This window comes from Galeopterus variegatus, unplaced genomic scaffold, assembly GCF_000696425.1.
Source record: "Galeopterus variegatus unplaced genomic scaffold, G_variegatus-3.0.2 Scaffold2311, whole genome shotgun sequence".
Taxonomy (NCBI): Eukaryota; Metazoa; Chordata; class Mammalia; order Dermoptera; family Cynocephalidae; genus Galeopterus; species Galeopterus variegatus.
In genome coordinates this window covers 132,367-157,140 of record NW_007728422.1, presented here as the reverse complement: position 1 = coordinate 157,140, position 24,774 = coordinate 132,367, and the positions used below count along the sequence as shown (strand labels likewise).

General features: G+C 34.6%; 1 protein-coding gene across 1 annotated transcript; it reads right to left on the bottom strand.

The window, feature by feature from the left end:
- Positions 1-2,742: 2,742 nt before the first annotated feature.
- Positions 2,743-19,419, bottom strand: BNIP2 (BCL2/adenovirus E1B 19kDa interacting protein 2). The gene is made up of 10 exons (XM_008581267.1): positions 19,352-19,419; positions 13,310-13,416; positions 12,250-12,317; positions 11,588-11,764; positions 9,268-9,444; positions 7,036-7,138; positions 6,079-6,210; positions 4,767-4,853; positions 4,558-4,656; positions 2,743-2,767 (listed from the first exon to the last, which is right to left on the bottom strand). The coding sequence occupies exons 2-10, from the start codon at positions 13,357-13,359 to the stop codon at positions 2,743-2,745; spliced, it is 918 nt and encodes a 305-aa protein (XP_008579489.1). The 5' UTR covers positions 13,360-13,416; positions 19,352-19,419.
- Between the last annotated feature and the right edge of the window lie 5,355 nt (positions 19,420-24,774).

The following is a 24,774-nucleotide window of genomic DNA, read 5'->3' as shown; positions in this document are numbered from 1 at the left end:
GGGAGCGCCGCCGCGCTTCTCAAGCGGCGCACTATCCAGTGCGCCACCGGGCCGGCCCCAAACTTTTGACTTTTAAAAAGGGGTACTCAAAATGTAACAAAAACTTTTGTGTAACAAAAAATAATGACAGAAGCATCAAATTAAACCAGCTAAGTTAGATCCATGACTTGAACAGAAAGACAAAATAATACAATTTTATGTACTTCTACCTCAAAAAATAATGAAAAATTAAAATTGAGTAATATGGGAAAATGTTACATAGCTATAAATTACAAATAACAAACCTACATGCTTTTCATCTAACCTACTAGTTATGATCTTAAGTCTTGTAGTTATGAAACATTTAGTGTGGGCATGTCTCTATACCAGATTTCATTAAAGTGTAAGTTAAAGCAGGTATCCATTTAATCTAGTGATTACAGTATATCCCTTTTGTTATATCCCGAGTGTTATCACTGTTTCCTCTGAATTTTAATGTTCTAACAGAATATAGGCTACTTCTATTTAAAAAAAATTTTAGAAAAACATCACTTTTGCAACAAGTTGTAATTATAGTTAGGAATAATGACTGCGAAAGCAAAAGTCAACAAAGAGTTGAAATCATTCTTTGTATTTTTCAAACCAAAGAACCGAGAACTTAATGTGATGGAAAAACCACCTATTAAAAAGCTCAGCCCATTTTGAGCAAAATAAAGACATACAGATAAAAGACTACTTAAAATATTCTACAAATAGAGGATCTAATCACAATTAAATTCAACATGATCTTTTATTCATAATCCCTATATAGTAAATTCAGAAGGAATGCCTAAGTTGTTATTGTTAGTTTGCATCTTTAACACAGTGTTTCTAAGATGTGAGCAAGTAATAATGCTTTTGGCTAAGTTCACTATAATGATATTAGTTCAGGATCTGCCTAAAACTGCTGGATCCAAGTTAAATGTCAGGAGGCTGCTGAGGAATGTCTCATTCTGATAATTCTCCAGCGTCTCCTCTAATGTATTTACGTTAGTACACCAAATTTATGACTGAGAAGGACAAAAAGTAAAGGAAAATTCCCTTTTGTAACAGAAACTTTACAGTAAAAAATAGCAATGGTAAACGCCATGGGTATGTTCAATCTAGGATAGAATACATCTTAAAAGTTCACATCCACTTCAATTTTGCTACTCTAGACTACTCTTTTGTAAAATACCTTACAGGAAGGGCTGGAGAATAATGTGAACTTCAAATCTGAAGGGTATTAAGTTTAGTAAATGTATATGAGTCAATCAAGTATGACACATTATAATCTGCTGTTTTAGAATGATTTTGTGGATAATTAAGCTCTGTTTGGAGGCTTAAGTACAATTTATTTCAGTGTAAAGAAACTGACCAAATGAAACAAGTTTATATACTTACATCAAATGTGTCATCCAAAACAGCACTATATAATGATGCTGTAAGACTTACAAAAATTAACCTAATTTACAATATTGTCAAACAGGACTCAACAGAAACTTGAAAACACATCATATTGGACTAGGTCAAACTACTATGGAAGTATTTTGGTAAAGTGCCCACAGTGAGAGCGGTTTAAAAAGCAGCCTGTTTTTTACAGAAAAAGTCATGACAGTGAATAACTCATCACATTCTCTGTAATAATACATAGCACTCACACATTCAGGGGACCAATACCCTGGACACACAGCTTATTTCACATTAGTGAACAAATCCAAGATTTTTATAAAGTTCTGACTTCGGGCCAGAAGATAAAATGATCCATCCATATATATATATACAAACCCTAATTCCTCGCCTTTTAAATTCTCTAGTTCTAAAAATGGCTTTTTGACTTGTCTTTAAGTTTAAAAAGGAAAAACTGTGCAATGCACTTCCATTTGTGCTTCTGAATTAAGGAACAATAAATGTTAAAGAGAGGAAAAAACTTGGGATAGTACTAATCTACTTAGATTATGTACATGATCTTTGGGTATTCATGAGAATCAGTTTAACGTAACTGTTCCTCGCTTTATGAGCAACTTAATTTTCTAAGTTACCCAGGAAATGTATTTAACCATTTACAAAAACAAAAATTCTAACATGCACTTTACAAAATCATGGTCTCAGTTACCTGCACATTCTTCCACAAGACAGGTACACATTAAAAAATATTGCTCAAAAACATAAAAATATATATTATTTCTTTTCCTTTACCATCTATGCTTATAAATATTTTACTGAAGAAGATGCATCATTCAATAAACAAATGCAAAAAATGCTTTATATAAAGTGTGGTTCTCTGCTATTTAGCAATATAAAATATAAAATGATTATGATATGGTTAGCAATTAAAGAGCTAAATTCAAGAGATCTGCAAACCAATACAGCAGTGAACAGTCCCTTGTACAAAAATCCATTAAGAAAAAGTCAAGTCAATTTTGTAACATAAAAATATAGGCCAGTAAGTGCATTATAAATGCAAAAAAGAGCGTAGACAAAAGTTAAAAAAAAATTAAAAAGATAAAATAGTAGTGATGGGTTTCAAGCAATACTTATAAATAAAAAGTACGAGTTCCATTTTTTTCCCTGATGCTTAAATTACTTGACAGTTGACTAAATACTAAGAACTTTCTAAAAAGGAATAATACAGTATATTTCATCACAAAGGCAATTGATTTTGAAATGGAAAGCAGGTGGCTTTTGAAGCAGGTGGCTTCAAAATATTCTATAATTACAGATTATATTTTTAATTTCAGCCACCTATCTGGCAAATGCACAACGATGCCTAGAAAGGAATGAGAAATCAGTATAATCTGAAATCATTGTCTACATCTCTATGTTAAAGTGATGATTAAACTATACAGTGTTATATAGAAGTGTAAAGCTATGATTCTGGTCATGTGGCCAACTGAATTCTCATTCATCAACAGAAGCAAAATGTGTTAAGAATGTTCCAGTTACATACAGTTGGTTTCTTAGAATGGTCAAAAAGATAACTACATATCTCACCATAAGTGTTACAAAAGGAAGACTGTATTAAACTATGTTTTGCTAACTTGTCAGTATTTTAAAAAATCTATCGACAAATTAGATCCAAATCCTACATTTTTCTAGATTACTATATAAAATAAAGTATTTTATATCCTTGCCTTTCATCGTCTATGTCAAGATATTAATAGGTAATAGTTTGTTATGCTCAAAGCAGAAGTGTTCAAAATTAAATTTAAAAGGGAAAGCGGAGTGTTTAACTGTTAAATGGATATTGAACTTTTAGGTATTTTATCACATGTATAATTTGACTGGTTAGCAGGCCATTTAATTTAAGCGTACAAGGAAATCAATGTTGGTTAGCCAAAGAATATATGCATTGCAAATATAATCATCAACCCCAGGAAAATAAATTAATTCCTTAAAAAAGTCTGCATAAGTATTTCAAAAGCCAAAGTTAGAGATTTAAAGGAAATGGTAAAACAGCTAAAGTCTTAAAAGTATTTGATGCTTCAATAGTATTAGTAATTTCTCTGGTTTTACCATCAGTATTTAGACCAAAATGGAAAGAGGAAGGACTGTGGCCTTTAACTCTTAACTGGCATTATATATGGTGTTAAAACAGGGTGAATCCAAGTCATATTCAGCATCAGGAACTTTGGATTCACCCTGTACTTGGATGCTGGGGTATACTTATATTTACAAATGCAATTATCTTTGTCTAGAAGCTAACCAATCAATTAGGAAGAGTTAGTCTGTGCAATGCAAATGGACTAGTCTAGATGCAACCCAGTCAAGGTGTGCATATACCTTTTTTGTTTCTTTTTTAACTTTTCTTCTTCATACCTTGGTAGGGAAGAGTTATTTCAGTAAATATACATGTTATGAAGATGAACAAAAACTTGAAAAGAGGCACTAAAAATAAAGTTATAAGTTTGCAGGCAAAACCAAGAATACTTAATACATGATGTATAAAGTAAAAATTAACTTAATAAATCTGGCTTTGACACATTAAACAGATTAAAACCTCAGATTAACAGAATAAAGAAACTTTTCTACATAATAGCATTGTGATGCTCAAATATTTATGTTAACAGCCTTCTACCAAGTCCTTTCAAAAGCTAGATGGAATTAAGTGAATTTGGTAAACAGAACAAATTCCAGTCACTGGAAAATATTAAGGTTAGGCTGCTTTAAGTAATATTTTATTTATCTAGAAATACGATTATTTGATGCCATAATGAGTTTTCTCAAATTTGAAGAATAACATGTTCAAGTTTGGAGAATGATGTTTTTTAGTACTGACCAATCAGGAAATCAAATCTTAGATTTTAACAAGTCTTTAAAAATATAAAATGAATCAAAACCAGAAATCATTTTTCCTCGTTCTTCAGCTGACAGTCTGAAGAAAATGGTGACTTATGGAGAAGGTGTGGGAAAATGGCTTTTTTCTCTTTTATTTTGTTATAAAAATAAAAAAAGCAGTTACAAAATATCTATAAGAAAAAAATAAGTATTGAAAAATATTACCTCTTTAACAAAAAAATATAAAGATACAATATAATTAAAGAAATAAACAAAACATACTGTTTTATGCATTCTGGTATGCCAACATATTCCATGGGGACAAGTTCTGCTAGTTCTGCCAAATTAAAGACGTATCTAATTTTTTGGCTGAATTTCGAGCTATGGAAGAAAATAAAAATAATTACCTCAATATTTCTGACCAGCTGAACTAACAAACAATTTATACAAGGAATTTTTATTTTTTAAGGTCAATAGCTCTTGAAAATTACCTAATAAATGGTCTTGTAACAGCCAGAAGTGTTCTGATAAACCAAGAAGGATGTACAATGATTAGAGATTTTAGGTTTTTCCGTAACCTGGAGTTAAAAAAGAAAAAACAAAAAAAGAAAGAAAAATTTTAAATCTCTATAAATTCTAATGCTAATAGTTAAAACATCAATAAGTATATGCAAGTTTATACAAAATAATAATTGAAAAATCTCACCCAAGAGTTCTCATTTAGGTGTGACACTCCTGAAGACAAGAAAATGCATTCTTGAATTCTGGATGGTCCCTCCTACTGCTATGAAATGAACTTTACTTCATGTGGCCAAATTTATGTCCATAGTATAGCCTGTTATTAAATGTCTCCTAGCATACATTCACTTGTCTTCAGGACTCTGTTAACCAGGGAAAGAGGCCAAAACTGAATATAAAAGTAAAGTATTTTCATTTTCAAGTGGGGAGAAACTGGTACTAATTTCTTCAACATGATGAAAGGCACTATGTAGGCAGAGAGGTGGGAGTGGAGATGACCACAGCAACAAACAGCATAAATCAAGTCTAACTCCTAAGAAGTTTAAAATTTTGCTTAAAAATTAAAGGCTTTGTCCTAGACCTCTTCTTTTTAAATGACCAAATAAAAACTGTTATATTATTATACCTATTTCACACATAAATAAGGTGACCATTGAGAACATACACATATATTTTTTAACTACAAGGGCTAGCAAATGTCAAGTTTATGTATATAATGAGAAATCTATTAATGGGTCTGAGTTGATTTAACTAGTCTGAATTAGCTATGGCCAAATCAAACTATTTGGAAGACTGACGTTCCTTCCATCAAGTTCCTTCCATTAAGTATTGACAACTAACTCCCAAGAGAATATACATCTAGAACTTGTCCCAAAGAAAGACTACAACTAAATAAGCATCTTTAAGAAACATAAAACATGATAGGCAATATAAATTAGGCAAAACTCAGAATGTAATAAAATAGGAAATGTACTATGTTCTCTATCCTTTCCCAAGATGTAAATTGTAGAAAAGTGTTCAGTGTGGTATAAATAAGGAGAAACAAAAAGATGTTTTGTAAGTTTGTTTTGAAGAATTAAAGTTATGCTTTATAAACCAGATCAAATTGATTTCCTTCATGACATTCTAAAATACTGTATTTAGAAAACAGAAACCTGTTATGAAATTAACAAATGTAATTTAAGATATGGATACATGGTGTCTTGGCAACAGAAAATAAAATTTAATAGACTAAAGCCATGATAAAAATTATTTAGACTGGCTTTCAATTTGTATTTACATTACCTTCTATCAATTTGCTGGTAGCATTTCCTGAGCCATCCCACACTGGGCATTTTTCTTCGAGTTGTTGCACCATTTAAATAAACTATCATGTAATTTTCTGCTACTAACAGCTCCAAAGTGCCAATAACATACCTGTAAAAGAGCAAATTAAATTTAAGTCTTAAATATCACTGTGCAGAACTGAACTAAGTTCTCTAAATTATACAATTCTCTTTTCTCCCCCACAACGACAGCAAACACAATCAAAATTTTAAAACTGTATTAGCTGGTATTATTATTTTAAAAAGAGTTATTTTTTAGAGATACATATTGAAATGTTTACAGATGAAATGGCATAATGTAAGGGATTTGCTTCAAAATTACACAGTAAGGGGAAAAGTGGAAATAAAGTATAAATTGATAATTGTTGAAGTGGTGACTGGTAAATGGAGATTAGATACACCTCTCTTTACATTTGTGTATGCATGAAACTTTCCACAATAAAGTTTTTTAAAACTGCACTAACCTGAGAAATAGAATCACTGTGGAAACAGAACTGAGTCAGCTCAGCTACATTGGGCTTCTTGGGGCAAATATAATTTTAGCCATATAATTTTGAGATAAAAGTTACTACTTTACACTTAATGTGTCATCAAATGTAAAATAAATAAGTTGGAACATAATCTGAGATTTATTTTCCAGTTTTAAAATGACAATTTTTCTGTAGACTTGGAAAACTATAGTTTCATAATGTCAAATAGGACTTAAAGAATCAAAACCTGGATATCTATTTATAAGTTTTACACAGCTAAAGTTCACTTCCTTTGGGGGCTGGCCAGTTAGCTCAGTTGGTTAGAGGTGATGTTGATAACTGGCTGGCTGCCAAAAGAATTAAAAAAAAAAAAAGTTCACTTCCTTAAACTAGAGATCTAAATATTTCAGAATTCTGTTCAAACATTTTTGTTAAGATATGCTTACTTAAAGAGATTGTCCATCAGGTATCTATAGTTAGGTTGACCACTTTCAGGCATAAAACAGACAGCAAATACAACAATGGCATTTAATCCATCCCCATAATATCCTAAAAAAGAAACCAAAGATAAAATTCACCAGTACAATTTTACCCTGAAGTTTTTTTTTTAGAGGACATCTGTATGGTTAATAGATTATAGTGGTTTACACCTTCCACAAATTTCTGGATCAAAAGTATGTTTCTAGAACCTTATACATTGTTATATAGATCTTTAAATATTCTCTTCCCAAAAAGAGAACAATAAAATTTGAAAAAGAGCAGGCATAAAAAACCAAGACAACCACTTAAACTAGAATGATTAAAAAGCCAGCCTTATCTTGGCAAGCAGAATACAGTGAATAAAGTAGAACTTAGTTTAGCAAGTAAATAAAGTGATATAATCCAAGCAGACACAACATCTGAAATAAAATGTTCTGGTGCTTACAGTTAGTTTGTGCTTTTTAAAAGACAGTTTTACATTCAACAATGCCTAGCATTTTGTAGAATTTAGGATATTAAAACTAAGATTACATCTCTGATATAATTCTCAGTGAAAAAAAAACAGTGCTATAATGTGTGTTTCAATTGCAATCTCTAGATATTAAGCTGTATCCAGTAAAAAATATTTTTGCTTTAACCTTCTATTGTTTACAAACTTGCGCTGAAAAGACTTGAACATTTCAAAAACATTAGCATCTTCACTACCTTTCTTAATCCCTCAGTTATAAAATATACTATGATAATTCAATAGGAGAAGATGACACTAATTATCCACCTGCTCTCCCAAATAAAGTGCTATGTCTGAGAGCTATTAGGTTTAAATCATAATGCAAGTCTCACAACTTGATTCCTATGAACTAGCTGAATTAACATATGTCTGTGGACTTCCTGATTCAGATTACCCTGTTTTCTTCATCTGAATAAAATTAAATTAGGCAGAAGAATGTAACTACAAGTATTCAAGTGATTTCCTTTCACATGAATGAAGACTGTAGAAATAAGCAGGGAAGTGCATTCGGCAGAGAGTAAATTAAGTAGAAATGACTCCATGTGAAAAAAATTAATCTGCTTGACCTATGTGCCCCTCTGTCCTATACTAGGAGATTTAAAATGACACCCTCTACAGAGGGAGTTGAATTCTGACTTAGTAACATTCTGGCACTATTTACACAGTACCTAGGTAAACTACTACATATGTACAGTCAGACTGATAGGAGCTATGACTTCTTCTTTCATAGCATTTCCTATTTGACTTGTAAATTTCTTAAGGGAAATTTGTGTATACCCCACAGATATGCAAATTGGGTGCTCCATAAAAATGTGGAATGAAGTTGTTCTCTACTAAAGCTAAATGATTTGCTCAGGGTTTTAAGGTAAATTAAGAGTTATAGTTTTAAAAGTCCAATTTTATTTATATCCACAAAAAGACTTGTATAACAAAGTTCATAGCAGTTTTATTCATAATATCCCAAACTGGAAACAACTGACATAACCACCAAAAGGAGAATGAATAAGGAAACTGTGGTTTATCCATGCAGTGGAATACTACTCAGCAATAAAGAGGAATGAACTATGGGTATATGTAACAACATGGATTAATCTCAAAAACATTATGCTGAACAAAAGTAGTAGACAAAAGAGAGCATACTGTAAGATTCTAGTTACATAATATTCTATAACAGGCAAAACTAATTGTGGGAGGTAGACATTAGAATAGTGGTTACTGGAGAGGGCGTATTCATTGTGAAAGGGTACTACAGAATTTTCTGGTGGCAATGAAAATGTTCCATGTTTAAGAATGTGGGTTATACATATAGGTATATAGGGTCATATGGACATTTGTCAAAACCCATCAAACTGTACACTTAAGATCAGAACATTTCAGTATATATAAATTATAAATGACTAAGAAGGGGAGAAAGTAAAGTCCCAGTTTTGGGTGGTCTAGGGATAGGGGTAGGAGGGAGACAGTTTTTACTACATACTCTTCTGTACTTTTTGAACTTACTGAATGCATATACTAATGATTTTTAAATGTTGGTTTTATCCTTTTACTTCAAACCTGTTATATTCCTAAAATGATATGAAAAATGTTTATTATTCTTTCAAAATTATATAATATCTCTAGGTAGATTTTAAAAACATTTAGATTTCTGACACCTCAGTAAAAAATCTAAATAATCTTTAGTAACTCTTACCTCCGTGGCTGATAACTTTTTTATAGGGTTCAATTGCCTTCATATCAACCCTGTGGTCCTGTTCTCCAATCCGGAACATCCGCCAGCGCCGTCCATCTTCTTTTTCCTCTGCTGCTGTGTATTCAGTAATTGAGCCTTTCCTAATTACCTCAGTAGTTTTGGGTTTTGGAAGATCATCTGTCAAAATAAAAGGTTTTTGAATCATAAATTATTACTTATGCAATAAAAATCAAATTATATGTTAACCACTTTACTATCTAGATTGTTCAGAGAATTTTCATTATACCATCTGCAGAATTTTAAATCTCTTCCATGGTAGAGGAAAGGCTTGATCTTAATATGAGGCCAGCTTATGTCTTAGGAAATCACGGTTCTTTAAGTTTTTTTTTTATTGACTAATTCAGCAAAGCACCTAATCACAGTGCAATGTATATCCACAAGTTCAGCAAAGATAAATTCATATAGCCATCAAAATCTTAGTACATTGGCTCTGCAATGCCTTTCCAGATTCTACTTATAACAATGTTGTCCTTGCAGTTACGACCTACGGGTTACTTCAAGTAACTACCTGGGAGCCAACTGCTTTGTTTTTCTGAGCACATAAATGAATTCTCAAACATTGCAATACCAGATAGAAAGTGGTTAACTACTCAATGATCATTTCTAATTTGATTAGTTTTATGAAGCAGAAATGTATTTATAATATTCTGAAGTGTACATGCAAAAGTCTATTTAAATTAACACTGGCCAAAGCATAAGCACCAATGATTAGGTGTAATTTATGTTTCAAGACTGCAGTTTAGCTGATTTTTAATGAGGTAATGATTCTCAAAATTTTAGTATCATAGTCCTTACCAAAAGATGGGGGAGGGGGGAACCTACTGCATGTTAGTTGTTTTTTCCAAGACAAAGCTGTTAACGGAAAATATCCTTCCAGGAAATGACTACAGCAGCATTAAAGAGAGAGACAAAACACACAGGCAGAAAACTATTTCAGTATCTTTATAAAATATTGCTTATTATTGGACTGCTTATTGAACCAGTAAAACAGGGAAGAAAAAAGAAACAAAAGATAAGGCATAGCACTGTTTACTGAAGATAAAATATCTAATGCTAAACACTGCTTTGAAGTACACATCATTTTAAAGATGGAAAAAAATATATATAAAAATTATTAACTATATAAAGATACTATAGACAGCAATTATCTAGTTAAAGAAAGCACGCAAAGGAAAACACATATCGATTCCTTTGAATTCCAGATAATTAATGACAAGGAATACAAGGTTTGCTAAGAGTATATACATTAATTCAAGTTGGTCATTTCACAAAGTGGAGCACTACCAGGCAAACCTATTTAAAAAATCACCCCCAAAACCTCCCTTCAAAACTCCCTCTCTGTAAACGCTTAACTGTTTTTAGTACATTCTCTAAATTATATGTCTCTTCAATAGCTGATTAACTGAAAAAGAGCATGCCATAATTATCAAGCAGTATGTTTGGAGCAAGTATGAAAAAATAAGACTTTACAGCATTGGGCAAATAAGGAAAAAAGAAGCTACCTGTGTAACCTTACTATAAACGGTTGTGAAAACCATGAGAAAATTCAAGTGTTAGCAGAATTTCACATGTTAGTAACAAATATAAACTTTAGAAATAACATATTTCAAACAAAAACCCTTAATATATTGATTTTAGTCAGTTTCATAATCAAGTTTTTTGGTTTGTTTTTCATGAAACTAAGATTATTTTTACCTTTTAGTTAAAAATATTTAGATTATAATTGCAACTATGCACTAAGTCTTAGAATAAATATACAATAAAAGAAGGGTTGACTTTTTGGCTTAATTATGTTGACAAAATTGTATAATAGCACATTGAGACATCCTTTGTTTTGTGATTGACTTTTCAGCAGTACCTTAAAAAGTCTAAGTTTTGCAAAAATATATCAAAACTTAACATTTAATTCATAAGACCTCTTTTAACTTGATATTCAAATTATTCTCACTTGAAGTATATTGCTGTCTCCTGTTGATTTTCTCTTCTTTGACTCTCCACTGGTCTAGTTGCCCTTTTATAATTTTTTAAGTTTAATTGAAGTGTATTGACTGTACATATTTATGGGGTACAGTCACAATTCAATACATGTATATGATGTGTAGTGATCAAATCAGGGTAGTTGGCAAATTCACATGATCAAGTTTTAAGGTTTTCCGATTATGATCATTTTCCTCATGACAATACTATTGTAAAAACATGTATGTATATAAAGACCAACATTCATTAATAAAGATCAGATAAAAACCAATGAAACACTTACCTTCCCACTCAAATTCATTACTGTTCTCTGATGGTGTGTCTAAGCCATCTAAGTCAATTTCCCCACTTTCATCCAAATCATCTGACAATACAGAGCCATCACTAGGATCCAGTGTGAGGCTAATATCCGGAGCCATTAGTTTCTTTCTCACTTTACTTCCATTAACTTCTAGTGTGTCTGGAATAAGAAAACCAAGAAAAAGACATATTAGAGGGATGCTTAGATGCTTGAGATGACTAAGAGAAATATTTTAACCTCTTTATTCTTTAAAAAATGGCATAAATTAAACATAATTCCAAAGCACTAATTTACAAAGTTTGGATTCAAAAATTGCTTCTACATTACTGGCAACAGATCACTGAGGTATCAATGTCTTTTTAAATAATAGAGGCAGACCTTATAGTCACCTCTTACTATACTAAAAAATGATCTCCTCCTATCCCTTTACTGTAAAAATTTCCAAAAGCCAAGGGTATGTTTTTGGAAAGTTAAAATTTGTCAAGCATTCTAAAAGTGCCTTCCTCAATGTTTAACTTATCCTTTGGCTCCCTATGATGGATGAAAGCTCAAAACTTTTTGTTTTTTGTTTTGGATAAAGAAATGTGCTAAAAAATAAGACAAAGTCCCTCACTTTATTGGAAGTAAAAGTGTCAAATTCTTACCAGGCTGGCTCTTTGGTTCCATTACAGCTAGTATATCTGCTTCAATACTATCATCTTCCGGTAAAGGTCTAGAAAAGACAGACACACTTTTTAACCCAGAAATTAAAAAAAAATTTTTTTTTTGAAGTTCAAAGATCTAGTTAAAATATATTTTACAGAAACAATTATATGTAAAATGGAATAAAGCAATGTTTCTTAAGCTTTATTAATTTACAAACCACTTTTAAAGAAAAAAGTTCTCAGACTGTCAGAGTTGACATATATGTAAATAAGTAACATAAAAGCAATTCCTTATGCAACAGCTCTTATACAACTATAAACCTTAGGTAATTTTAAACTACAAAACAAATATAATTGAAATGCAGGAATATAATGTAATGTGTGATAAAACTAAATATTTACTCACAATGACAATATGAAAGATGGCTACAATTCTTTTGAGTTCAGCATTCCTATATTACTATCATCATCATGTGCTATAATAGTTCAGTTCTCCCACCAGCTATCCATATTCCAATTGCTAAGGCACCTTACTGTGCACAGGTGACATGAAAGCATCACTTAAATATAAGGTCTGCTTGTGCTCTTTTTTCATTTGCCCACCTGCTGCCAACACAATTATAAATACAAATGCAAACATGCCAAGAGGGCTGGCCGGATGATCTAGAAAATCCTTGTTTACTTAATAAACTTTTTCTTGGAAAAAACCCACAAAATTTAAAAATTCTTACAGACAACTAAAGACCCTCTTCTTCAAGGAACCCCTGAGACCCTAGTTTAAGAATACCACATTAAAGCACTGTTTATAACAGTAAAAATTTTCAAACTTAAATGATCAAAACAAAAATTAAAGATTATAGAAGATTACATATATATTTGGTTACAAAGCAAGAGAATTATTCTAATTGTTGGAGACAACTTTCATTTCCTAGTAGCAAATGGTCACCTTGTAATAATGGGTTTCTTTAAGAAGCCCAATATTCATTTAATAGGTGACACCTCAATAAAGAAATTTTGAAGTTTTATTCTAAATTTGTTTTCATTTAAAAGCATTGCTCACATTGGAAAGTCTTCATCTTGCCATTCTTCTTTAAGTTCCACACCTTCCATCCTCAGCTTGGATTCGATGTCAACTACCAACTCCTGATAATCCAGAGAGCCAATGTCCTTGAAGAGGAAAGAAAAATTTTATAATAACTTGATTTCCACTTTACTTTTTACGTGCTGAAAACGTGTAATAATTTTATACCTCAGTTCACACCTCCACTCTATCGACCATAGAGCTTTAGTTCCGTGGTTTGGTCATGAAATCAATTTATTAGGTTGCAACTTTTTTTTTAAAAAAAGAATTGAGGGGCTGGCCCGGTGGCGCACTGGATAAGTGCGCCGCTTGGGAAGCGTGGCGGCGCTCTCGCCCGAGGGTTCGGATCCCACATACAGACCGGTTCCGCTCACTGGCTGAGCGAGGCGCGGGAGCAACGCTGAGGGTTGCAATCCCGTTGCCGGTCCCCGGTCCGGTACGGGGGCAACACTGAGGGTTGCAATCCGTTGCCGGACACGGAAAAAGACAAAAGACAAAAGACAAAAAAAAAAAAAGAATTGAGTTAGAAAATATTCAGAGTACATATATTCTAGTAAAGTAAGTACAGTTGTCCTTTGGTATCCATTGGAGATTGGTCCTAGGACTCCACATGGATATAAAAATCCACGGATGCTCAAGTACCTTATATAAAATGGTATAGTATTTGCATATAACCCATGCACATTCTCCTGTATACTTTAAGTCATCTCCAGATTATTTATACCTAGTACAATGTAAATGCTATATAAATAGTTGTTACACTGTATTTAAAAATTTTTTAAAAATATTTTAATTGTTGTATTATTATTTTTTACTTTTTTCCCTTGAATATTTCCAATCTGTGGTTGGCCGAATCTATGATTGGCCAAATCTATGAATGCAGAATCTGCAGATAGAGGGCCTACTGTACTCGTACTATTCGTACTAAAGATATTGTTCAGTGGAAATACTTATTTTCAGTTGCATATATTCATGTTGAGTCTCAGGTCATAATTTAAAATATATTCCGTACTATGGATTATGCAAAAAAAAAAAAAAAAAAAAAAAAAAAAAAAAAAAATCTGAGGTGGAAGCAAGAAATAAAAGTAAATAAATATATTCTCTACTATGGATTCACAATTAAATTTTCTGTCCTTTGGATAGAGGTTGATTATAGATATTGAATCCTATCAAATCACATTTACACTTTCATAATTCAGCAGAGCCAAGTGGTGTGCTATCATTTGTATTTCCTTCTGTATAGTTTTGATGCCACAGTTCCTGAGTCAAAGAAGTCTATTCAGCAACTTGTCTAGTAAATGGACTATGCTACCTTTCGACATGCTTCATATCTATACCATGCCTTTCTCATACAGCTTGGCTTAAGTTTTCAGACACTGAACTTGGTCTTTGTTTATGCAACTACATATTTCAGTTTATGTCATGAACTTTAGTTTCAGTTTTTCCCAGGATGGTGTGACTGCCAATATCCTCATTTTACAAAGTGAATAGTCTAGAGCTACTCCCTCTAGTTGATGGAATAAGAGATAGAGGTTTAAGTATGGTATTTAAGAAGTCATGAAGATCAACTGGTTAATAGTGCAATAAAAATAGTGACAACTTCGGAGGCAAGAGGTGTAAATGAGCGTTTAGTTCATTTACATTAGAGTAAGTCAACAGATGTCTAAAGTTATTTAAAAAAACAGCAGTAACACATATTTAAGAAGCTAGAGGTACTAAAAACAAAGTTAAAAGTGTTTGATACCAGTAGAAGAGAAAAGAGGGTGGGATGGGGAGAACGACTAATGCTTTTCACAGTATGTCCTTCTACACCAATACTTGATTTTAAAAATTATTCATATATAACCTTAAAAAATACTTGTGAAGGAGCTGGCCAGTTAGGTCAGTTGGTTGGAGCACAGCCTTGTAACACCAAGGTCAAGAGTTTGCATCTCTGTACCAGCCAGCCACACACACACAAAAAATAAATAAATAAAACATCAAATAAAACAAATGATGCCAGCCATTCACATTCACATCAACTAGTCTAAAACACATATGTGGTTGTGTTTTATGACTGCCTTATCTGCTATGTCATTACAACACTCAAAGATACACAAAGTTGTACAGAAAAAGCATTATGTTCCAGAACAATAACAAAAAAATTACAATGGAAATTGCCTAAAGTGTTAGATTTCACATGGTAAACCAAATTTGTAACTTCTCTAAGACTGGAAGGCTTACTCTCCTCCCAGTTTGAATTTTTACATATCCTCAAGGGAAGGTTTCAAACATTCTCAAAAGGTTTGGATATTTGAAGATCCGCTTGGCAGCACAGAAAAAAATGGCACATGCTGACTTTTCCTCACAAACATATTTGTTCGGAAAAGTCAGTTTATTTATAAATAGGAATAAGGCATTTGCAATTCTCTGGGAAAACACTGAGCTAGGCAATTTTAAGAAATTAATGAAAGACAAAATACAACAATCTTGACATTTAGCAGTTTCTCTGTTTCTAATACGTAACCTACATTTTATAGTAATTAACACACATCTTCCATGATCACTTTATAGATTGCTTTCTGACAGCAATCCTTCCTATCCGTAGAGGAAAAAGTAAACAAAAAGGGACACCTACCTTACCAAACAACTTCTATTTAGAACACAGAACTAGTAGAAAAGAGCCCAGAATTATAGCTAACAAGCTCAAATATTTACTGCTTATTATGCTAGAATTATGTTCAAGTGATACCAAAGCATTCAATCACTAAAGGCTGAAAACTGACAGTCTCTTCTAAATTTTTAATTCACTATACTTCTCAATGTTAAGTTTTCTCAAGTTTTTGTTACTCACACTAAAGTGAACAAATATATATTTCCTAACAAATATATATTTCCTAAATTCAATAATCAGAAAAGCTTTCCATGATTGTCTCACCTTTTTACTGGGTGCTGGAAAAAAATATCAGGATGTTCTGGGTATCTTGCTCAAATATCTCATATATTCAGAAAAATATTTACCACTTCAAAAATAAAAGCAGTGACGAAGTTGCAACCAATATATTCCCAATACCTAGCATAGTGTCTGGCACAAAACAGGACTATAAATACTAGTTAAGTGAATAAATATTTAACTGTAAGGTATGACACAGAATAGCCAGCCTTTGCTCAACCTTTTAGGCTTATTTTGTTTATTAAACTAGATAAATAAAATTCTTGTTATGTTTTATCTCACAAAAACGTAATGAAAATATTCTGTGGGAATCTACATACATACAGTATAAGTTTCTGTTTGTAGAATTATTCCTTATTTGTAAGAGGAAATATTTATCTTGAGAAATTCTAGAAGACAAACCAGGCTTTTTAGCTGCTTACCCACTTGAACAAGTTTATCACTTAAAAATAGCTCCTCTAAACACGGACAGCCCAAGTCCTTCAGCTCTCTCAACCTATTTATTCAATTTTTACGTTTTTTATCATATTGAACCATGTGATGTTAATATACCTCAGCATATGGACATGGAAAGTTAGTTTATAAAGATAATTAATTAAGCTAGTTAATCAGAACATAGGTGAGAGATAGAGACAGAGATAAAGACAGAATTAATGAAATGGTCGACCACTGAATTTTAGGGGGAAAGTACACTAGGTAGAATAAAACAATTTAAATTGAGGAAGTATTGTTCTTGGAAGCACTTTATCATTAAGCAGCTGTAAGGACAGGAAACAGACAAGAAAGGAGTTAATATAAGCACAATCACTTTGAAGGAAAGGAAATCAGGATATTGCTGACTCACAAGTTAACTGTAGTTGTTTCCCATTTTTTTGTTCATATTTTCTTTTTTTAAAATTAGAATGGGGAAATAACACTTCAAGATGCTATTTGTTAAAATAACCTAATGCGGGCCAGCCCGGTGGCGCACTGGAGAGTGCGCCCCTAGCTCCAGGGTTCGGATCCCATGTGGTGACCGGTTCCCGCTCACTGGCTGAGCGCGGCGCGGGCACAACACCGAGGGTTGCGATCCCGTTACCGGTCAGTAAAAAAGAAAAAAAATAAAATAAAATAACCTAATGCAACAGGAATAACCTGATTTCTCAACAAACTGGTGGTAGCGGTGGCATATCCTGACTTATGCTAGTTATGTGTGGAGGTCACAAAGATGAATTTATAACAGTCACTGACCTCAGTGAGGTTAAAAATCAAGGAGATAATGGATTTCTTCCTGACACAGCTTCAGACGGGATGTGTGGTGATAAATCTCACCAAGATGAAGAAGTGGATTTCCCCATTGGGCTTGGCAATATAAGCAAAAATTAAATATTAAGATCATATTTAGATGCCTAGACTATAACTTATAATTTTACATGGCAATTTTACTATTATGTAGTTTAACATTGTTGCTGGAATAGGTGTGGTAACAACCATCTGTGCTGAAATCAATTACAGCTGGCAGAAGGAAATAACCAGGCAAGCCTTTCACTTCCCCATTTAAACAAAAAGATTTAATTCTACATGTTTATGTTCACTTTTTTATGAACAGCTTTTATGTTTATGAAGAACAACATCCCTGGGAAAAATCCTATATGCTTGCTTGTCATTGTTCCCTTGAGTGTAGGGTCACGTAAATTTTTAAGAATGAAATGAGATGCTCTATCAGAAATGTTAACACCAAAATTTAAAGAAACCAGAATGGTGATGACTTCTCTCAAAATAGTGAGAATAAAGCAAAAGATAATGATGCCACCTATAAAAGGTGTATTTATTAAATTATCAGTATGCAGAATATACTGGAAAAGTCTGAGACATTTAAAAAGATTAAAGTCTAATAACTGATCTCTAACACTTTGTATAATGTTATAAATATTATTTGTAATAAAAAATTATAATTTTGAAATATTACTATCACGATATCATACTAGTATCCTGCTTTATAGGATGTAAGCTTAACAAGACATCTTTTAATCCATTGTTAGTCCAGGTTAATTTAATGGATCTCACTACATACTTTCCCAGATGTCTTCCTCCCTTACTGCTCCTTTTATCAGCATTACTCCCGATGGAATGAACAGAACCACTTTCCCAAAGAGTGCTTTTCACATTTACTAACCACTTTTACATCCGTCATCTCACATATTCCAACCAACAACTTTGTGAGGTGTTATTATTCCCAATTAACCTTATGTATGGGGCAAATGACACCAAATCCTGGTTCCCAGATCTAGTCCAGACTGTTTCTAATATGGCACACTGTCTCCAGTTCATTGGCAACTTTATACAGAATAAGCATGTAATGCTAGATTTGGTTACACTTAGCTTCAAAGGTCCTGTAATGTCAAAACACTTATGATAATCTAGTTCAAGTTCCCTGTGTGCAGAAGTTGATCTGTCATACTTCCTGTCTAAACGCAACAATATTAGCCTGCACCAGAGAAGATTACCAAGACTAGGAATAGAGTTTAGAGAATATGGAAAATATTCCATCTAAGGAGAACTTAGGAGAAAATGAGCAAGATGATCAAGAAACTAGTCTGCAGAGTAACTTAGCTGGGTAACTTCAGTTATAATTTTCAGGAAGCATCCATTTATAAATTACAGGATTTCTTCTACGATCGCAGAAAACTCTTAATCCATGCAGAGACTCAGCTTTTCATGTACACACCCTGTACTTGGTTTAACCTACTCGGGATGGTCTATTAAAGCCCTGATTACTTATGCTGCTACCGTGTCTATTCCCGGAGGATACGAGGCACACTAGAAATCCAAGTTTCTTTGTTCTGCACCAGCATGGACTCTGGTCATAAATACAGAACCAACGTGGCCCAGTTGCCGCACCCAGACTGGGGTGGAAGAAGGGGGAGCGGAGAAGAAGTAAGGTTCCATCCCGAGCACAACCACCACAAACGGAAAGGGGGTAAGAGTGTGAGTTGGGGGGGAGGGTAACTCTGGCAAATGCAAACAGGAGCCGAGCCAAGGGCGGGGTCCTAGGCTGGGCGGGGATCCGGGAAGCGCCTCCCGAGCAGGTTCCAAGGCGCCCGCCTTACCCGCTGGGCTTCCTCTCGCCCGCCGGCCGTGAGCACTCGCCCCTCAGACGTGCGCCCCCAGGTCTGTTCCGAAGCCCAGACCACCGTGTCGGGTCCTCCCAGGCCGGACTCACCCCGGAGGAAGCCTTGGCCTCCTCGTCCTCTTCGCCCCTCCAGGCCTGCGACGTGGGACTGACGGCCAGGTCGCAGAAGGCGGCGCCGAGCGGAGCCCTCTCCCCTCGGTCAGCGGTGGAGACCCTGGCCTAGTCCCCTGGCACAGCTGACCCGGTGGCGGCAGCGGCAGCGGCAGCAGCAGCAGCTGACCCGGACGCACTGCACAGCGCCGGCGGATGTGACGACACCACGACCCTCTCCAGGCCCGGCAGTGGGCGGAGGCGGAGGCGTGGCGTCTGCTTAAAACCTGTGGCGTTCCCTCCGCCCCTTCGCTCCCAGCTTTTCCCTAAATTCCAGTTGGGCTGCACCATCGCGTGGAAATCTTATTGGCGCGTGTCTGGGACTCGAGGCGCTCCCTCCCCCTTTCCTGTCCGCTGGGACGAGGCCCTGGAGTCTCAAAGTGTCATTTTTATTTTCTCTCTGTTTGTCTTTATTGATCATTACATAATGGCCAGTAATAATATGTATTTTATGCGTGAAGGGAGGATAAAAATATCCGAGGCCTCATTTTGGGGAGCTAGCCCTCAGAAGAATCCTTAAGAGTTTGGTAAAATCCTCGAGTGTGAACATCTTTACTCTGCAGTAGTGCTTCTCAAACTATCTGTGGGGAGCGATGAGTTATTTTTAGAATTTCCGAGTAGTTGTGGACCACACCTCGATAAAATAGAAAAATGAAATGAAAAACACACGAAATCTAGGTCAAAATATTTTATTAATAGTCAACAGCCATAAGATTACCTGTAAAATTGCCATAAAGGGTTCTTAACTCTGAATCTCAATTTCTGTACTTGTCTGTCCATGGACTAGTAGCAGTTTTGGAAAGGGTCCAGGTCTGGGGATCTTACTTTGAGTAGCAACTCTTGCTTCAAGGAAACAAGGAAATGAGATTAGTTTGGAGAACATAATAATCCCTTTCAGAAGCTTCATCTACTAAATCTGTACAAAGGCCTGGTGGTCAACTCTGAGTAATTCTGTTAGGAAATGATTGGTATAAGTGGCCTTGGCGGTGATGGCAGTAGTGACAATAGAAGTGATAAAGTTGGGTGAGAAGAGGTGATGGTGCGAAAAGCTCAAAGATTTAAATCCCTGGCTGGAAATGTGGCACTCTGGAGCAGCTGTCCGGATTCTCATTGCTTTGGCAACATTTACTCACTGTTCGTAGATGTTTAAACTCTCTGTGCCTCATCTATAAAATGGGGAAAAAAATAATACCTACCTCAGGGTTTTTGTGAGATAAAGTCTTATGTATATTAGAACAATGTTTGGTATATTGTAATCACATACAAGTGTTAGGTATCATAATTTTCCTCCTACTCTAGTAATTTTGTTAAATATCTGGCGGAGAGGCAGAACTGATCAACAGAGCTTTAACCAAACCTTTTTGGGCTATGCTCCTGTATGAAATTTCATCTTCAGTTACAGATTTTTCATAGTTTCAAATTTTTATTTCAGTTCTGCAGTGTGTAGAATTCTCCACAGGGTGGCAGAAAATCGTTTGAAATCATATACAGTTGTGTGATTTTTGCAATCTTTACTTCCTTCATCATTTCAGTAACTTTATCATTTAATAAGCTTGATCAGTGTTTGCTTTGAGTAAGCTATTCTACCATTTGTCTTTTAATCCCCATCTCATGACTTATTCATACTTATTGTTGAGACATTAAAAACTACAGATATGCCAAAAAAAGATAATCACTATTAAAACATTTATGTATATCCTTTCAGATTTGTATATACATGTAACTATGTAAGTTGCACATACGTCTTTGCAATCTCATTTTTTTCTTTCAAGTACCCATTCAGTTGATAAATCTTTACTGAACAGTATTCTTGTCAACGCTTTTGAGCCATGAGGACACGGTAAAAAAGACACAGTGTCTGCCATCAAAGAGCTCAGAAACCAGTCAAGGAGAGAGGCAAATGAAGACAATAAACAATTTGTTGGATTGAAGTGACCTTGGTACTTCTAAGGTATAGCTAAATAGTAGGGAGCTAAATAGTTTGGAGGGTGGGAGTTTGGGGCAGGAACAAAAGTCTTTCTGAAGGAGGTGATTTTGAGCTTTGTAGCAAAAGAAGGATCTTCTAAGCAGAGGCAATGGCATATACAAATTCATAGATCCTTCTAGGAACCCCACATTGTTTAGCACGTCTGGAGCACAAGCAGTGGGAGAGTGGGTGGTTGCAAACGGCTGTAACAAAAATAAGTAGTCCCAGGCCAGGTTACAAAGGGATTTGTTTCTACAGTAAGGATTTATTTGGAGCCAATATAATGAACAACTTGGAAAAGCAATCAATCATTACTTTATAATTGCATTCCAGTAGAAGGGATTGAAAGATGCTCTGCACAATGACAGCATTATTAGGATAAGTCCTCCTAAGAGAATGCCTTTGAGGAGGACAACACTCATTTGGATATATATTCTACTATGTGTGTTACAATCATTCATGATACTTTGTCACACTTCATCTATCAAAATAAAAGCACTCAGCCAGCATAGACTTGAAGAGGTGCTGAGTCTGTGCCAAGAATGGTGGGGAGTGAAGAAAGGCTGCAGGTATGAATGCGAGGGCTGGAGGGGAGGGTAGAAGGCACCATCTGACCTATACTAGCAGAGAGTGATGTTGTCACACTGGTGAGAACAGGCCTTTTGCCACCTTCTTAAAAGTCAGAATGACAACAGTGTCTCAGGGTGAGTGGTGGAGTGCCTTTTCTCTGGGAAGCTCTATCTGCTAGCTCTATCAAATTACCCGCCCCCCCAATTTCCTATTTTTGTTCATTATTATTATTATATTATTATTTTGTGTTGGCAGCTTTTCCACATGGAAAACTATGGTGTTGGTATATATTTTATTATCTAATTTTCCTTCTCCACCTGGCTCACTCTGCCCTGAAAGTGTGAGTCTTGTGGTAACTCCTCTTCAGCACAGAGAATCTTGGGTAGCTTTTTTTCTGCTTCTTTCCCATTGCTAGTCCTTCCTTCCCTCATCCAACCAGTCTCACAACATCTTCCAATAGATGGAGAAATTTGGGTATGCCCCTACTCTGTACTAACAAAGCATGTTGTACTCCTTCAAATTGTTTTTGTAAATGGTTAAAAGAACATCTCCTCACACAGTCTTTGCCTGAATGTCATGGTTTCTGCCTTTCTGATGACCAAATCAAGGTATCTATTAGAATGAGAAAGTTTCTCACAGAGCTGCTACTAGTGCTTTGGATACTTTTCTGCAAATTAACCAAGGGAATTTCTTTTGGCTGGATGAAGCTCCTTAGGGCAAGGTTGGTGTGCTGATCATTGCGTTTTTTAATTCTCACACAGGTGCTTTTGTGCAAATTTCCAAAAGATACCCCTCCCTCCTGGGCAGATAGAGCCTTGCTCCAGAGCATGTGGCTTGATAAATGGAGTACTCCCTCAGTTGCTGCTGTGTGCAGGATACAATCTGCTCAACTGTACAGGGTGGCACTAGTTCCTCACCAAGATCTTGGAATTGAATGTAACCTTTTTATTTGTAATAGGAAGACTCACTTATTGTTCTGTTAATAAAGCATTTCTGGAGGATTTGTTCTGAACATAACAATGCAGTTTCTAGATACATCCACATTTTTCTCTCAGTGATGTTCACTAGGTCCACTCCACAAACCCAACCGAACCTTGCACCAGAGGTAAGACGAAAGATGATGAAGACTAAGACATTTGAGATAATGCTAAGAAAACGCTTATGTAAGTTCAAATTTCAGAAGGCATAAGACCTTAAACAAAACTCTTGCATGCTGCTTCACTCACTACTGTATGATTTTATAGACAGATTGCTATTCTTGCTTACAAGCATATAAATTGAGTGATGTTTGGTAGTTTACTCATAATTTTCAAAAAAAATATGAAGTATCCTTTTTGCGTGAACCAAAGATGTCTTTGCTGGTTAAGCTTGAGGGTAAAACTGGATGCAATTATATATTCGTTTAATTATTCATAACCTTGAGTCTGAAATGAATGTGTATATATTTTTCACTTATTCATTTTGTAAAATTCAAAACCAAACCCAGCAGCAGTTTTGTCTTTGGCGTGGTAACAAGTTTCTTCTCTACAATGAACCAGTCAAAGAAATTGTTTCAGAGAGAATTTGTGCTTTCCTGTTTCATAAAATCAAATTGAACTGTACACATATAATACATATCACCCTTGTGTGATGCTCTCACACCCCAGAGAGTGCTAGAGGGAAGCAGCAGCACACATTTCTAAGAAATATTTCCATATGCAGAGTTAGATTATAGCCATTCAAAGGAGAAACTAGGCATATCTGTCAGAGGATTTTAGTGCACAGGACTTTAAAGATTCAACTCATTCATGGAAATAGCTAATTCGTAGTTTGAAGTTATGCAAGAGTGAGAGTTCAGATCTGTACATAGTTGTGTTGTTGAGGATGGGAGGGGTGTACATTTCATCGAACAGAGGTTGGGAAAGTCTAGTACTAGTTTAGATCACTCATCAAAACCAATAGCGGGAACAAATCTGAGAGTCTATTTAAATCTTCTGTGAAGATGTTTCTGCAATGTCATAAAAGAAATGAAAAATATAAATTTAAAACTATCTGAGGGTATACATTTTATAATATAAAGCATAAAATTCAGCAAAATCATAGCAACCATTTGATTGCTATCATGGTTGCTATTTGAAAAGATGATGAACAGAAATCCCTCCACACTGAATCCTCTACACTGAATAGTATACAAGATTTCCTACTCTGAATATGGGTCAGAAGACCCGTATTACAGAAGAATCACTCCACTTAATGCTCTTGCAAAAGTACTGAGACAGTATTACCATGCTGGGTTTATAATTAGTGATTAAGCTTGAGGAGGGAGATAGATTTCATTCTTCCTTCTCTTTTTTAAGACGTAAAATGTTAGTAACACTATGACCATCTATATATAGAAAAATGCAAGTAAGAAATAGCCTCCAGTTAGAAAAAAACGGTTGATTGATTGATTATGATGATTTTACCAGTGACAAAGCTTTTTAAATTGATCTATATATAGAAAAATGCAAGTAAGAAATAGCCTCCAGTTAGAAAAAAACGGTTGATTGAGTGATTATGATGATTTTACCAGTGACAAAGCTTTTTAAATTGTTTCTGGGTTGGGCAAATAAAAGTGAGAATTGATCAACTAAAGTAACTGTAGTCAGTTATAGCCTACTCATTCAGATTAACACAAAGTTAGATATACTGCTGTCATTCACCAAAACATTAATTAATCATTCTACATCTTTAGA